The sequence below is a fragment of the Lissotriton vulgaris genome, chromosome 11 (genome assembly GCF_964263255.1).
Source record: "Lissotriton vulgaris chromosome 11, aLisVul1.2, whole genome shotgun sequence".
In the NCBI taxonomy this organism is placed as follows: Eukaryota; Metazoa; Chordata; class Amphibia; order Caudata; family Salamandridae; genus Lissotriton; species Lissotriton vulgaris.
Genome location: NC_141699.1, coordinates 110408177 through 110426242, shown reverse-complemented (window position 1 = coordinate 110426242; position 18066 = coordinate 110408177). Strand labels below are relative to the sequence as shown.

The 18066-nt window shown below is 41.3% G+C and overlaps 1 protein-coding gene across 1 annotated transcript in view; it reads left to right on the top strand.

Moving 5' to 3' along the window:
- Positions 1–18066, top strand: part of SFI1 (SFI1 centrin binding protein) — a 597461-nt gene that overhangs the window by 388151 nt on the left and 191244 nt on the right. Inside the window, exon 26 of the mRNA XM_086942824.1 lies at positions 1713–1963. Within this exon, the coding sequence (XP_086798950.1) occupies positions 1713–1963 (251 nt within the window). The remainder of the gene's footprint in view (positions 1–1712; positions 1964–18066) is intronic.

Sequence of the window (18066 nt, the reverse complement as noted above, 5' to 3'; positions counted from 1 at the left end):
AGGGTACGCTTTGGTGTAAAAGGCGAGTTGTCTGAGTCGTTCAGAGTAGAGCGTGGTGTCCAGCAGGGTTGTGTCCTGGCCCCCTTTCTCTTTTCACTTTACACAAATGGACTGGAGGTGGCAATGTTGAAGGGGGGCCAGGATCTACCTCAAGTAAGAAACCGCCCGATAACCGCTCTGCTCTATGCGACGATGCCGTGATACTGGCCTGCACTCCTCGCGAATTGCAGAAGGCGTTGGATAGGTATGAAACTTTTATGGGAAACCTTGACCTGCGAATAAACATTAAAAAAACGTATGTAATGGCAGCCGGTCCAGGGAAAAAGGGGGGTAAAGATATATTCCTTTATAGAGAAAGACTCGAAGTTACTGGCCAATACCCCTATCTAGGCATCATAATTGATGATAGAATAAATTGGAAACCTGCAATTGAGGCCAGGAAACACCATCTAATGCGAGCAATTGCTGTGCTCATAAGTTTTTCACAGAAGTTGGGGAAAAGGCGACCCCCAGAACTGTTGCATATCTATAGAGCCAAATGCCAAACGACAGCCCTGTACGGGGCTGGACTGTGGGGGCATACCAATACTAGCTCCTTACAAATAGCAGAGAACACCTTTTTAAGATTTCTACTAGCGGCACCTAAATGCGTTTCCACGTTTGCGGGTCATGCGGAACTGGGGATTCTGTATTTGGTGGATTTGGCAAAAATACAACCACTTTTACTTTGGCGACGCATCTGGACAACAACTAAAAATTCACTTACTAAGCAAATAGTGGCAGATTGTATGTCATTAGACTATTCAGCGAAAATTAGCTGGCTTATGTATGTGAAAAAGTTTTTGACCGACTTAGGGCTTGGAAACTATTACTTTGCTCCTGAAAGGATTTCTGAAATATCCAGAAAGGAATTGAAAGTAAGGGCATTGAGCCACATAGAAAAGCTGCGTATCGCCACCGAACCAAAAAAAGCTTCCGTTCAACATTCAATGGCGATCCAGACCACCCTTACAATTCAACCATACTTAACATATGTTTTGTCACAATTTGAGCAATTTCTTCTGGTAAGATTCAGATTTAATATCTTTCATCGATTGGTGCAATTTCCATCCCAAAACAGTTGGGATTGAATTCTATCACCCTGTCCATGCGATGGAACATCAGAACAATTGAATATCCATTCTATTTTGTTCTGTAACTTTTACGTTAGTCATCGTACGCTCTGGTTGTTGCCGTTGTTAAAAAAAAAATGGGCTTTAGAAGATGCCGCCCAGCCATGTTGTGATTGCAATTTCTAGAGTCTGAACGGATCTGTAAATACATCGTGACATTTCTGAAATGTATTTTTAAACATAGAGTAAATCTTTGATAAGTTTTTATCCCATTTTATGTATATGAATTATCAGAAATCAATAATACTGATGTATTAGTCAGCATGGCTAGGGTCTCCCAATATTTTGTATGGATATTATATATATATATTTTTTTTTATAAATTGTAAAAACCTTCTCTAATCTATGTATAATGATGTTTCTTTTTATCTGTGAGATTGCTTTTATGGTTTTTTATGTACTTTAAAAACCGAATAAAGAAAGATTACAGTTGGAGTATAATTAGCCCCAGACATGAAATATGACTGACCAAGTTCCTTTCATGTTAATTGGCAGCCACTGTCACTTTTCTGTACAGTAACCTCTGTGTTTGTTGGCCAGGCTGCCTATGACCTTCACCAGATTGTGTATCGCTGTGCCATGACCTGGAAGGAAAAGGCTCTGTGCCGAAGAGGAGACCTGCCTCCCACCCTCTCAGTGTCTCTCAGGAAACATGTGACCTTCCAGATACCCGGCAGTCTTACAGCAAGGAGAAAAGCCACTATGCCCACTACAAAACCTGAACTCTCCCCTGTGTCAAATGAAGACTCTTCAATACTAGTGAACGCCGGGGATGCACCGCTGCACTTTTTGTAAGTAACAACCTGATGTTTTGCTGCTTCGACAGCATATGTTTCATTATTGTAGCTCCTATCATCTGGATGCATGTTTGTGTGATTCTGTTGCTCTGTTATAAAGTGCTGCAGTCTTACCATTGTAACTGTCCTATCCTTTCTGTGGTCACTCTTTTGAATACTCTTGTAGCTATTCTGGCTACTTCTCTGCTGCCTGTTTTACCTCTCGCTAATTTTCTTTTTTTCACTGTTTCTATTTTGCTACATCATAGATGTGATTCTTGTTCTTTGTAGGCTATCCCTTGCCAAAATTGGATGTTTCATTGATTCACAGGTTTGAATATTCTTTTTGTCAGTCAGGTTTTAATGTTAATAGAACAGTGTCTCATACACTTCAATAAAAATGAAACAGACATTTGCTATATGTAATCCATTCACTTCATTATGTGACCTGAACTCCAGCCAATGAATGGAAATTACTCTGAGCTCCAACTCGCCCATAAGCTGATCTGCGTAGATTGTCTACCATAGGTAAGTTGATGTATCAGCTCTTCTCTTTGGATTTGCACATTTTACTTCATTTTGGTGATCACTTCTATTCCTTCGGGTCCGTCTCACCACAATTTCCAGGAGGTAAGCACTTTTTATGTCTCTTTTGACGTTTGACTGGCTGAGCACCAAGAACTTTGTTGGCTGATTCCCCTTGTAAGGGCAAAGGCTTATTTAAACTTTGCCTCCTGCAGGGCCAAGAAGATCTGTCATAATGGATCCATCCCCCCACCCACCCACAAAAATGCCTGCTGTGTCCCCATCACTCTGGACATGTGGCAAGAAGATGCAAAATATACCAAAATGTAATTCACTAAATTCTAAATGTTAGAGAGGCAAGTATCTTGGGTACACTTTCGCTAGATGCTGTGTCCACTAACGGTGCACCTCCTTCCAAGGCAAAAAAAATCACAGGTTAGAGCTGGCGTTGGCATAAGCCTCATCTTTGGAGACTGTCTCTTCCACTGCCCTGAAACCCTCGGAACCTGTCTTCAAGGCAGACTCCTGATGTGAGTAGTAAAGATTTAGAAATGTAAGCCCATTGGCACTTTGACAGGAGCTCCTCAGCTCTCCATGTTAAAAGATGCCTCTTCACCATCAACAACCCTGTTGAAGTCCTCATCAACATTCCCAGGTCAAGTTTTTCCCCTTGTCAACAGCTATGCAGTCCACTTGACAACTAAAGTCCTATTGTTGTCGGTTTCGAAGTCGAAAGTCTTATCGACAGGAACACTGACAATGATTTTGTTGACCACTGTCTCAGTGGTGACAAATGCTTCATCTCTGTTGATAGAGACCATACTATCCATGGCTCCTCCAGCAACCATACTATTGTCTACAGTACGTTTTAAGCCAGCTGTCATCCAGTGCTACCCCAAAGTCTTCTGGCGTTCAGCCTCTTTCATTTGGAACATTTCACAGAATTGCAAGGATACCTATCCTTTATCTGCAAATATTGGAGGAACTTGTCTGGCCCTGTCTGGCCCACAGGGTGCAGATTTCTTAGAAGGAGACTGTGATCATAAGTAATCCATTTATGGGCTCGAAGAGGCTTCATGTTAAGGAACATGATAATCAAGCCAGAGATTCTGTTGATCAGGACACCCACTTCATCCCTATTATTCCTGAGCAAATGTATTCAGCTCACTAGGTTATGGTCAACCTGCCTAGTCCCATCCTTCTATGCTTCCTTGAGCCTTTGAAGCACATAAGGGAGAATATCTGTGATTGTCTATCTCCATCATGCTGCTACACACAATCAATGACTCTACGTTGTTCGCCATTTCTGCCAGTTCCACAAGCTGTTCCTGGCACTTCCCGTTACAGATAGCTTCTAACAGCACTTTCGCTTCTGCCAGAAAGCATGTTGCCGCAAATACCTATGTATTTACTTACTGAGCCTCAGCTAAAACAATGATGCCTTGCCCCAGAAGAGGCAGAGGAACATCACATTGATTACATTTTTAGGGCGATGACGATCAGGAGAATTTTCTTCCAAGTGAAGCAGTGCCTGAATTTGCTGGAGATATTATGGGTGTCAAAGGAAGAGTTCTCCCAGTATAGTTTTAGGTCCAGAGGGAGGAGAGAAGAAAACCAAAGCTAAGGGGGTACCTCTGATAAGACCTATATTACTTTTACAGTGATGTTCTTCACAAATACTTTAGAGAAGGATGCTATATGTAAGAAAAAGTCATGTGATTTATTCAAAATATTATGACACAAAATATTATTTTATTATTTTTCTCTTTTTGCCTTACGGTTCAAATATTTATACATAAATGCAAATTACTTTATAAACATGCAAAGAAAATTTTTAAATAACAATTTATCTGTATATAATTAGTCAGCACATAATACAATTAGAGCAAAAGAACCCCAAACAATTAATCTTATCCTGTTATCATTCATTCCATCATACATACCACTACACTCACTACCCAGTCTAAAAGGACAAATATAAACATAATTAACAAAAACTCACATTGGGCTAACACAAAATTGTTCTACGAAGACCTCTATAGCTGTTGAGAGAGAAGTCCTAAAAATCTGTCACATTTTGATTTGAACATTTTTTTAAAAGAAAGTCCTTCTTTCTCTATGTATAGGACAAGTTTATAGTACATATGAGGGTCTTTCATGCGTACGGCCTACGTACGTTTCGGTGACTGTTGATATTTAAATCACCTTCTTCAGGGCCAACAATAAGGAAAACAAGTGGACAGAAAACAAGTACAATACACCAACGACTAAAATACGGGGGTTCTTCATTTTCTATGTTTAATAATAGCAAAGGATCCCAATTCCCCTGCTGTTTAGACTTTAAAGGGACTCAGTTTATCCGTATGATGGTTGCATCTGTTAGGTAGTACCTTCTTTCTTTGTCTTGATTATAAGGGGGCCAACTGCTCACAAAATTCACAACTTAATGTGGTTGTTTCAGGTGATTCTGCCTGGTATTTGTTCTTGTGCTATCGGAAAGGGCAGGGTAAGACTTTCCTTCCTGTCCCTGTTGTGAGGTTGGCCGATGACAACAAATCACATCGCCATCGGTTTTGTAAGTGATTCAGTCGTCTGCCGGGAGTCCTCTGGTATGCGTGCCGCTACGGATATTATGGGTGTCAACAAGTCCCAAACTATTCTGCTTAACTACAGTGGTAAAAAAAAACATATTTCAGGTTTATTTTCAAAGATGAGTCTGTGTGAGTCATAGTCATTTACTTACTTGATCACCTGTAGGAGGAATGACCTTCTTACACTAAGAACTCAGCTACTGGCACAAAGCCCATTGCCAAACTTGACAAAAAAAGAAATAACATCTACTGTTCCTGTGCCCATTTTCAACATCTATTAGACTGACAGATAAGCCGAACTGCACAGAGGACTAAATGCGCCTGCTTTGTAACCTTCAGGAAGAAGAGTGTTTACAGCTACTATTCAACCTTCAACCTCGAATCCCTAGAGTGAAGTTCCTCTCTATCTTGAAACTCAACACCAATGGTACTACAACAAGCAGGTTGGATTGGGGTCCTGGGTTCTGTGCAATGAGGCTCTTTGTCCTTGGAGTTGGCTGGAGCATCAGATAATCTTCCTGATTGTGACCCACTTGCTGAGTTCCTTGAATGCCAGGGCAGGTAAGCTCAGTCAGTGGAGCTTTGTAGATCACAAATGGTGAGGTGGCTCAGGGCATCTTCCAAGAGTGGGGGGTTGGGAGAAATACTGGCTAAATCTTTTGTCACTGTCAAGAACGCACTGTGTCAAAACGTTTGCAGAAACTCCTTGTAGGACACTTAGTCCAGTTGGACAGGAGCATGGGATTTTGAATTCTGAAAAAGATCAGGAACGACTAAGAACAAGTGATCCTAATAGCTCTAGATTGGGGCCGGAGAGTATGGTACCGGTAACATATGGGCATGAGCACCTATCCCCTGATCAGGTTACCACTGTAGTAGGATGTTCTGTGGTAGCAGGAGAGCAGGATTCTACACCTGAATCTGCACAGCCTACAACTCCATGCATGGAGATTTAGCAGCGGCAGTTGACTGTATTGGATCTACTACCTGAGGTTGTGCTTATCATCCTCACTACCAGGCATCGGTCTATGAAATCTATTTGCCCCGGCCCTGGAACAACTTTATGGCCTGGTGTGGAGACAGACTCTGGAAGGATATTTTAATGTTTGTTTTGTCTTTGACCCAGCACAGCCTTGTAATAAGTACTATTAAAAGTTGTTTGAAATCCCTTTTAGCCTTTTCAATTTTGCCGAACTAACCAGTGCAGTTTATTACAGGTTTGACACACGTTTCCTCCGAAATGGTTTGTGATGCCTCAGTGAGACCTTAACGTGGTCTTGACGTTTCTCATGTGCACTCTCTTCGAGCTGATTCACAGCTGCTTGTTGCGTCTTCTGACCTTAAACATTTTCTTCCTCATTCCATTCACCTCAGCTCCTTGTGTGAGTGAATTCCAGACTAGTTCAGTACAACTGCCATACACCCCATTGTTTCCAGACAAATTAGTGCAAAGGACTCATGAGGCCTTCTTGTTGAAAGCAGTGACTCCTTTCTATATTGAGCAGTCCATCATTACCCCCATCTTCTTTACCTGACCACATATCTTGAAAGGGGAGACGAGGCTCCATTGGTTGGACCCAGAAGAGCTTTTAGCCCTTACATGGATCATACCAAGGACCAGTGGTTGGACAATCAAGTTGTTTTTTTTTTTTAATATCTCTTCATTCAATATTCACAGAGCAAAACAAAACAGTATAACAAATCCCCCAACTGTTGAGGACATGTGAACGAAAGGTACATCATTTATTACTTAGGTCTTCCCGAGCCTTGGGCCAGAACATGACACCTACGTTGCAATCAGAGTCTTTTTGCTTTCATTGTTCACAGCAAAATGAAAACCCAACAGTTCAACTTGTGGCACAAGCCCTCTCCACCCTCATCAGCTAAGCATTTTCAACTTTTCCTCAACTCTTTGTGGGTTTCTATGTAACGAAGAAAAGGAAGGCTGCGGAGAAGAGAACAGTGTTGAGGTGGATAGTCTTTTGCCCTAAAATATGCTACGCACTGGTCAAAAAGTCACGAAGGACTGGGTTCATGTTCCACCAAGGCTAAGGCTGCTTCTTTGACACACAATATGCCTTGAAATCATTGACCACACACGTTTTCTGTGGGTCTCATTCATATAATCTCACTCAGTTAAATTTGTGGTAATACATTAATGTATTTCTCGGTGCCAAAAATGACGGCTTGTATTTATTCACCAAAAGGTATTATATCATTGCTGTTAGTGCAGATGGCGCAGTGCTCATAGGTGCAGTGAAGTGAACAGTAACATATGATACATATGTACAGTATGGATGCCAATACATTATTAAAGTTAGACAGAACGGTAATAATACTGATTTCTGCTTTAGTTATTACACTTAGAAAATCCCTACTATAGTATTGATGTTTCGTCCACAACTTAATTCCTGTGGGTCTTAAAATGTCTAGAAGTCGTGGCCCGGAAGGGTGGATGGGCTGATTGAGCCGTGGTTACAGCAGTGATCCAGATTGCTTCTTGGCTTGTGAAGGCATTGTTGATGAGCTGACTTCTTGGGGCCTCACAGTTTAACAAACCTCAGCAAGTGAAGGATTTTCTCTGCTGTGATGTGTTTTGCCAGGTGGCATGTTTTATCCTCAAGAGACACTAATGTGTATTTGGTGAACAAATACAAGAAGCTATTGTTGGCATTGAGGAAAACGTTATTGTATTATTCGAGTACAACTTCAGGTGAATATATGAATAAGGCCTGCGAATGCTTGTTTTGATTCTAAATTGTGCCCTGTTTTGTTAATGGGTATAAGGGTTTTTGAACCTGCGTATTTGTCGATGCTCTCGAAATTAGCCGGGCTGTAACATGGGCATCGGTTCACATTTTTACAGAACACTACTGCGTTGACAGCCAAGTTTGATGGGCAGGATATTTCTCCACCTGGGGAGGTACTGCTTTGGTATCTATTCTGAAGTTGAGGAACCTGCAGTTAGAAGTTAACCATCAAAACAACAAGTTAATTAGCTATGGTATTGCTCTTTCAGTTGGATACTCTATCTAATCACAGATTTCTCTTTGTGTTTTCATCTCCCGTTGAGGGGAGTGGTCGTTTTAAATAACTAAAAGGGTCCCAAGTTAAGAATCTGCACATTGGTACCAAGGATTGTGACATGCTCCACGTCTGAGTGTGGGGAAATAGTCGAGCACTAAACCATTCTAGGGTTGTACTGAGCTGCACAGTGCACCTAGCACGATGCAGGAGCTTTACTTAAAGGTTTCAGAAGCCATCCTCGTACCTGGGGAATATTCTAAATGTGAGGAACCTGCAGTTAGAGTATCCACCAGATAGTGTGTTACAGAAGGTAAGTAATCTGTTCTCTTACGATTTGCCCATTTTTGTGCTTGCATTTAAGACATACTCCTAAAGAAATGTGCATAGGGGGGATTCCGAAAAAATAGAAAATATTTAACCTTGTTGGAATGAACAGTCAGTCTATACCAGTGTTTCCCAACTTTTTGTCTCCCGAGGACCCCGCTTAAACACTACTGGAAGCTGGGGCCCCCAAGCAATTCGTACGATTTAAATTTCAAACATTTAAACAGTAACTCTCAAAAATACATAGAAAAGTACACACCAAACAAATACTCGAGTTACAAAATATTTTATTAATTTATATTGAAAAAATATGCAAAAATCCAAACTTTTTAATGGGAAGGTTGGTGCTGCTTCTAGACGACTAACTTTTCAATGTTTGGTTTTATTTCAGAAATTTGAACCTTCAGGTCATATTCTACATTTCCCAAGCGATTTCTGAATGTATTTTTTAGGTACATAAGACCTGAGAAAGTTTTTTCACATAAATGCTTGTACAGCATTTTAGAAGAGGAAAGTGGGAGATTTAAAAATATATTTGGGAGAATGTATTTCCCCCATTCACGTTTATTGAAGCAGAGAAAATGTAAGGCAGAAGACGGCCTGAATAGGTTCTATTGGCATGTATGGATATAGTTGTCTATTTAGTGGTACGAGGTTCCTGCTCATGCCAGAGCTGGACTGGGAACCCAAAAGCAGCCTGACAAAGTTTGTCAGACCAGCCAACTTACCATGCATATCGAGTGCAGTGAGTGCGCCAAATGATGCATTCTACAACATATTTGTCATTATATATTTAACTGTATTTACTTTAAAGCTTTGTAAATGTTGACCTTATGTGCACCAGGATACAACAGTCTTTGTTGGGGATAGCATTCCCTCACTATCACCCTCCGACAGTGCCTCTCATCTCTCCACAGCCCCTGTCACATATATTTCATTTATTATATAGCACCTCATACCAGTGTAGGGTGTCGGAGCACTTTACATCACACACATACAAAGACAGTGAACCATATGTGTGTAATTCAGGGTATAGAAAATTTTAAATAATTTACACACAGATGGTTCATTGTCTCTGTATGGTTGTGTTGTTATCCCACAGGACAATAGCTGCTCTACGTCACCTCAACTCTTCAATCGAACTCCTCCACTCTGCATATACAAAACCTTTATTACATGTTATTGAATTGAAATCTTTTTAGAATCTCTGTTTATTAATGTACTGTGACTGTTTATGACTGTCATTTATGTTATTGTAAAGCGCTCTAATACACCTGGGTCACGTCAGCGCTATAAAAATCTCCTAAAATAAATAAAACCATAAGGTAAAGGGGACTATAAGGTGTAGGGTTCACATGTCATCCATACTGGTAGGCATTTTTTAAGTGTGCTTGGTCTGGAGAAGCACAAACTCAGAATTCATAACATAACACAGTGGTTAGTGTTGACTTTAATAATAAGAATTTATTTCTACCCAAACAAGCCTTTTTTAGCAGCATCAGGATAATGAAAGGCTGGGAGAAAAACATACCTTTCTAGCTTGTACCTTGCAGTTTGCATGCAACTCGTTGATGGCAGGTCATAGCTCACTGTGCTAGATTACGATTTTAACTTATGAACTCCACAGTAACAAAATTTTCTCTGTGACAAAAGCAGTAGCCCACTGAGCTATGCACAAAATATACTGTTCTTTGAAATGCATGGTAGACATTAATTGCAGCTGGCATAGTAATCATCTGCGCTACCTTAAATTAGTCAAAAGGAAATCTGTTACTTACCAGTAACTCCAGTTCTCCAGCATTGGTATCTTTCGTAGATTCACACAGAAACATACCATATAAAATAACATTCTGATTGCCCGTAGATTAGATCATAAATAGATGAGGATGGGTTGCAAAAGATACCTGTATCTGTATAACATTAAATGCTCTGTGAAGAACTCAAATGACATGAGACTTTGTTTGTTTCTAATGTAAACGTGTGATTTATATCACATGAACAAAATCCAGCAAAAAGAGCAGTAAAAAGAAAATAGAACTCTGAGTGACTTAAATTGGGACACATTGAAAAGGAGTATCTTTTTTTCTGTCAGAGATTAAAAAAAAATGTAGTAGCAAGATTGCCTCCTAGGAAAAAAGTAGAGGGCAGTTCCTGGAGTCACGTCTGAGCAAACCATTGCGCATAAAAATGCAAGGGAGCAAATAAAATATAACGGTGCAAAGGGAAGTAGTTAAATATTTGCTGACAAATGGTTTGAAATATTAAGGAAGGCAATGAGTTTGGGAAATAGTTTGCATGGAAGGTTAAAACTAGAAGGGTGGTTAATCAAATTAAAAAATGAATTATAGTATTGCCGGTTTGGTGGCAGAAGAGCTAATCAGACCTGCTGATATCTTTTCAAATTTATATCACAAGGTTTAACAGAAAAACTAAACATCCGTGAAAGGGAGAATAACAGAGTGTCATTCTAAAATAAATTTAAATAGCATCAGTTTAGAAGATCAACGGAATTTTTTTTAGAGGTAATTAGATCATTTCCTTCCACTAAAGTTCTAGGATCTTACACGTCTCTGGAGACAATGCCTTTAAAGGGCCAATCCCATGTCTGGCTCTGGTTGTATTTTGTATGATATAATAAGCATGAATTAATATACCAGCAAGTGATATTAAAGGACATGGTTTTACTTAGCTAATAGCAAAGCATATTGGACTTTGTGGTTCTTTCAGGAATGAACGCATGTCAGTGAAAGGAAAGAGATGCAAAAACATTTACCAGTACATTAACAGTGAAAAGCATGCACTGACTTCATTTTCAACATTTCAAGTTAAAATCAAGTCGGATAATTAATTGCAACTCGAGTCCTTTAATGAATAGTGCAGTACTACATGTCCGTCTTCCCTGTTTACATACCATTTATATAAACGTTAAACACATGAGCACTCTTGACTTTGAATATGATGAAGACTCTGCCGGAGTCGAAACGCGTAATGCTTTTATGCTTTTTTGTTTTGCCACAATAAAGGATTGAAACAAAGGATTGGCGGGAGGACCTGTTTCGTGCGGCCAAAGAGTGCAGTGTGTTTTTCTTGTGGAATATATATATCTATATACCCACCCCGCCCTGATCCAACTGCTCTCCAAAGAGGTGGAGCCTGGCAATGCAAGATATGACTGAGACAGGACACCTTTCAGGAGCCCCAACCTTCCCCATCTTATCACAGAGTTGAGTGGTATCTGTGAAGCATGCTGATCCCATTTCACTTTGCGATGAGAGGGAAATAAGCCTCATGCCGGCCAACACCCAAGGATACATCGATATGGTACGCTGCTGCTAGCTGGCCTGCACCACCCACTGTTGTGAAGGCGAAGGGCTGTAAAATGGTAAGCTTGACGTGGCTGCATCATTGCTAACTTGGCCCTACGCACTAGAACTTCAGTAAGAGCCTGATTGCCTGGCCTTTACTACAACTGAGGCTCAAGCAGCATGGCTTTCATCATCATTACATTGCATATGCTTACTGTTTCAGTTCCCTTTATGAAACAAAATATAATGGAGTTGCAGATTTGGCGAGGAGCAGAGCCTCAAGGCCCTAATCAAAAAATCTCTACTACCTCCCTCCGATACGCCACAGCGGAAAGGCCATCAGCTGTCTGTCACCTCTGAGGCTTTAAGTAAAGAAATGGGCCCGGTCCTTCACTTCTTCCCATGACTCTTGGGCCCATTTCCCCCCTGGAGTGAGGGCACTGGATGGCTATGGTATGAGACCAATTGCCTGTGACTGGAGATACTGAACCCAGCACTCTTTCGCCCTGTCCTCTACTGTGACTTTTTAAACAAAAAAGTCTGCCCTCTCCCAAATCCCATATTCCAGTGCAATGAGCCATAAATTTGTCTGTAGGAATGGCGCCCCCTGGAGTTCAACTGATGGACCCCCAGTGGGGCATGTTTCACACTTTGAAGATCTCTCCTCTAGACAAGATTAAAATAAAGGTGTCATTCATTATAGATAAAGTCTTATAAATCTCTGGTTACATAATCATTAAGCTTAAAGCAGAGGCCCAAGGTTCATAAGGTTTGTCAGGGACGGTATCTCTTACAATGTAGATGTGCCCTCAACTTCCAAAGACTCTTGCAAGGCAGATCCGAGGCAGAAAAGAGTCACTGACACCACCAGCACTGGCATATCTTCTACAATTTCCAAGACGCCTGTAAAAACTAGGAATAATATCAATTTGTTAGCTATCTAGAAATTTTCAGGCTTTGAGATCAAAGTTGTTGCTGGCATCTAACAAATCTGCAATATCCCAGCCCCTCAAAGTGTTGTTCTGTTTGACTGAGCACCGCTGAACGTAATTTGGACACTCCATTTAGAATTCATTTTTTGTTGTAAACATCAATATCGCAGAATTCACTGTCATCTCCCTTGTTAGTCCTCCTCAGTGAGGTATAGCTAGGATCCTATGGCACAGTGAGCACGAGACCCGATTATCGAGGGCTGACGCAGGTACCGAACCGGTGCTTGATGCCGAGGGCGGTGTGCCAATTGCATCACCACCCCCCTCCCGAGGTCTATGGTGTGATAGCTTCACACCTGTCAAGTGCATTTTAATAATTTTTTGGTGTGGTCTCAATATCTGTGAGTACCTACCTTCTATTGCACTTTTTTCTGACAGTATTTTATTTTTCACTTTCACGTCCCTTGATAGGGTGGTCCTTAGCGTGTCCACACCGCCGGGGTTTATACACCATAGGTCCTGACGAATGCCAGGTTAATTGACACCGACATTCTCAGAAACATGTTGACCAGCACGTAAATTTAGAGGAAACAGGCCAGCCTATTTATCTGGCTTAGTTTTTCCCACATATATTTTAATATGTCTTATTGATCAGGTAATAACAATATTTTTGATACAACTAAGGAATTTTTAACTTCACCACCTACACCTATTCTAGTCACTCACGCAACCACTTAGTCACTCACGTCTTCACATTACCCGCTCCGCAGTAATTCTGGCGTTGAAGCACACTGGGGTGGCATTCGGCCTCTCCCAGTGGGGCCCGATGATGAAGCATGTCACCGACCAGGTCGGTGAGTGAGGGCTTTCTATAAACACTAAGTAGGTGTTTTGACTTTTCGTGTCTCTGTGCTCTGATATTCTCTTGTTCTTTTCCGATGAGTTTGAACACTCTTTTGTTGTTATTACCACAGTGAGCAAGGGCCCCACACCTGGGCATACTCTTGGCAACTCAGAACGCAACATCAATCACAGAAAAGGTAATGGGAGCAATGCTTGCGAGAAAATTTACCACCGATAATCGCTTTGGGTAACATTCCAGTCCATCCTTTTTCACCCCCTGTGACACCCTAGAGAAAGGTCTGCCTTTGGTAATTCAGCACTGAACCTGCTCCTCACTGATGAGACTTTACAAGACTGAAACAGGTCTGAGGATCACTTGTGTTAATTTCTGGGGGGGGGGGGGGCCTTGTCTGTAAAGTTTGGGATGGAGCAGGATCCGTACCGATTCGCATACGACACGCCTTTGTCTAGTGGCGCAGTGGATAAAAAATGAGGGGTTGGAATGCTATACTGAGTGATTGTAGTGTTTAGACTGCTAGCATTAATCTCCTCGCCTTATGTGTTATTGATGATCCTTTTCCGATGCCTTTGCAACCTAAGTTCTTTCAGCCAGATTCATCAAAGACCCGTTTTGCGAGTCTTTAATAGCGATTCATAAGGAATCGCTATTACAGACTCGCAAAACGGGATTCATGTAGGAATCGCAAAATAAAATGCGATTCCTACACATTCCTTATTTGCGATTAGCAAACTGCTAATCGCAAATAAGGAATAACTGCCCATTCATTCCTATGGGCCAAAAGGCCCATAGGAATGAATGGGGAGTATTCCTTATTTGCGATTAGCAATTTGCTAATCGCAAATAAGATAGCGATTTGAAGGGTGCCAGGGGTGTCCAAAGGACACCCTGTAGAACCCCTTAAATGCTAATTTAAACAGGTGTTGCGCACACACATGTCCAAAGGGCATGTGTGTGTGTAACATGCAAAAGAATAAAATGCACTAAAGTGCTTTTTACTCTTTTTTCGCAATTTACCACGAAGTCAGACTTCGTGGTAAATTGCGACCAAATATTGCGAATTCGCAATTTCGAATTGGTTGATGAATTGCATTTAAGGAATCTCTATTAGAGATTCCTTAAATCCAATTTCTCGCAAATATGCGATTTCGCTAATAGCGATTTTTGCATTTGGGATGATGAATCCCAAATGCAAAAATTGCACTCCCAAAGGGCCAGATTCTCAGAATCTGGCCCTTTGCGAGCGCAATTTCGCTTGATGAATCGGGCTGTAAGTCTCTTCTTTTGACTATAAAGCCAGTCATGTTGCAGAGACATACTTCCATATCTCCAGTCGTTGCTTCCACCTCTGGTACCATCACATGTGCTGAAGGTTCCTCCTTCATAATTGCATACTCCAGTGGACGTATATAAGGCAAAAGATCTACAGCCAAGGCCCAAGAACATCCCACTCTGTCTCCGTGCAGACTTTCAGGCTTCTGAAAAGGTATAAGCTTATAGAACAAGATAAAGCCTTTCTTAGACAAGAACCAGCATCAGGATCAGGCATTGTTTTAACAGTTCACAACAGGTATGCCTTGGCCACAGATACCTCAGTACCTCTTGATAGATTGAGCAAAAGATTTGAGGCAGACATGAAAGTCCAAAGTGCCACTGCACTTGCTCCAAATATATTGCAGAACATTTGGGGAAAACCTCCAACAGTTTTCAGAAGAGCTCCCTAAAGACAGCAGATAATGATATAGTACAAGAGGGCTTACAAGTTTGAATTCAGAGTTTAGCAATAATTTCACCAGCATTCGCTTCATCAGACTTCTACTATGGCATCTGCCTGAGTAGATCCTTTTAGCTGCACTTTACTTAAATAAAATAGTAGGCGAAGCTCAAAATAACGAACCTGCCTAACTCTGGTCCTCATGGTGACGATGAAATGAAGATCTCCAATTCAAAAAGTAAACATGACCACTATTAGCTGTCTAGGCAGAGGGTCCAATCCCTTTGTTGGCAACTTCTAGTACGGCAAATGATCACCACCAAAAATGGTGTCTGGAACATTGTTAGGAATGAATATTCCTTCCAGTTCAAGTCCCCTTCACCTTCCATCCTACAGAAGGCTGCACCGAGATACCTGTTGCACCTCTTACGAAAAGCGATTCTTTAAACAAAGCCCTTGGAACTCGTGCCTAATGTGTTAGGAGGGAAAGTTATTTATTGGAGATACACTTTTGGCCCAGACAAAAGGCCCGAAGGAATAATTTATACCGATTTGGGTATCAAACTTGACAATGAGCTGCCCAGCAGAGAGGGTTTCCATGCTTGCTCCTCATCAAATCTTCCCTTAGCTCAAGAAGGACGATGGGACATGTGTAGTGTACTTGCAAGATTCATATTTTGACATCTGAGTTGCCAGGAAGCATAGAAAGTTTCTTAGGTTCATAGTGTGGAGCCCTGACTAACACTACACAGTCTTGCCTTTCTGGCTTAAGTCTGTTCTTTTCATCTGTTACAACCGAATAGAATTTAAGCAGCTTTCCTATGCAAACAGAAACATCTTGATTTGCTCACAATTCGATGATTGGCTGATTTAAATAAATAATATTATTATTGCTTGAATATGACGTGCCAAGATTTCTCATGAATGTCACCCTCCCCCACCCTCTTGACTCTTCAAATGCATTATTTAAAATCCACCTCCTCAAGTTCAAAGCCTCACATATCGAGAAGCTTCTATTAACAATGACAGTTTTTAGAAAGTGCCCTGTTTGATGGCGAGAGCTTCTACAGTCTTATTGAGAAATGCCTCCAGATTCTCCCCAAAATTTCAACAAGTGTCGTATCTTCTGGAAACAAAGGGTTTGTTAATATTCCTTGTTCTCAATGCAGGACTGCATATTGGGCCTCTAGAGCAGTGTCTGGAAGCTCAGTAGTCACAATGTGAATACAGCTTGGGTGAAAGCCTTCCCATCTTTCTGTCAGCGAAACAATCACTACTGTGATGGTACGAAAAGGAAAACCTTGTAAAATATGTGCCTTTTCATGAGGCGTTACCAACTCAGATCATTGAAACGGAGGTCTCCCTGCTTACATCATCTAAAGTATACAAAAAAGTGATGGATGGAATGCTTGAATTAATTTCAGCCACTAGTAATTACTCTGGCCGCATCCCAGTCCATCTTTATTTTGCACAACATGCCACCTCAGTTTAGACCCAGCCATTTGCGAAACAGTCTTGATCCTGCTACAGTGGGAACAGCCGAGCCCGAACTGGCAGGCAAGTTCCTCCCTGAATTGGAACACAAGCAACCCATGACCAGTTTCACCCTAGTTAGGGCTCATCACCCAGGTGTAGTTTGCTTCCAGTGGCACAGTGTGCATCGGGACCCACGCCAGGGCATACCCACCTTACGTAGGACGGCACACTAAATTATACAAAAAAGTGATGGATGGAATAGTTGACTTAATCACAGCCATATGTAATCACTCGGACCGCAAATAAGTCCTGCATTGGCTTCCGGCAAGGAATTTACTCATCCAAGCAGTCCATCTTCCAGGAGTTCAAAACTTTCAAGCATAAGTCTTTAGCAGAGTCTTCATAGAACTAGGCTCGATTGACAGTCCGCTTTTGATAGGCTAGTCAAGGAAATTCCTTTAAGCTTTTTCACCAACTCCACTTATTCCAAATGTCCTGCTCAAACTAAAACAGTCTGCAACTGAAATGATCCTCATTGACCCAGGATAGCTAAGACAATGATGGTTTCTAGATCTTCTCCACCTGCCACTGAAACCACACACAAGGCTTTTATGCAAACTAAATCAATCTTCAGTCATGCTGACAGGGGTGGTTGTTACACCCACATGGAATGTCCTTGGAACCTGACAGCCTGACTCCTCTGCTCATCCTGTATAGCCACTCAATTTGCTTAAGGCCTGCATGGACATCTTAATTAGAAGCAAAAAGGTAATCTAAAAAGCATCCAATGCTTTTAAATATTTTTTTTACTTGTGATGCTAACCTATGGCTTGAATACGATCTCCTATCAAGAAGTTATCTTGGCATATCTTGCTTCAGCTAGCTCAGCCAAAACTACATCACTCAAGCCAAGGAACAACTGATGGGGCTTACATCATACCATTGTCACCTTTTCACATGGTTAGGCTCATCAAAATAGTTGCTACCAAGATGGATACTTTCATGTATTACGCAGTTATCTGTTTGCCAGTACCCATTCGACTGTCAAACCCAAGGCACATTCTACACAAGTACCCCAATTGTAGACATGTGCGAAGCAGCTGTGTGGAAATCTCTATGTACATTCACCTACCTGATATTTAGGTTCCTTTGCTAAACCAGAATCTGTAGCCGCTCAACTGCTTTAAAGAATATTTTCTGTTCGTGTTTCCTCTTGGCAGACATAATCCTGTTCTTTGTTTTGCACTTGAGCAGAAGGGACCTCTGGATAGGTTTACTATTCTTTTCAGCACGTGGGACTATCAGTGAGGATCCTACAATGTAGAAGCAAATGTTACTTATTTGTAATTATTATTTTCATTG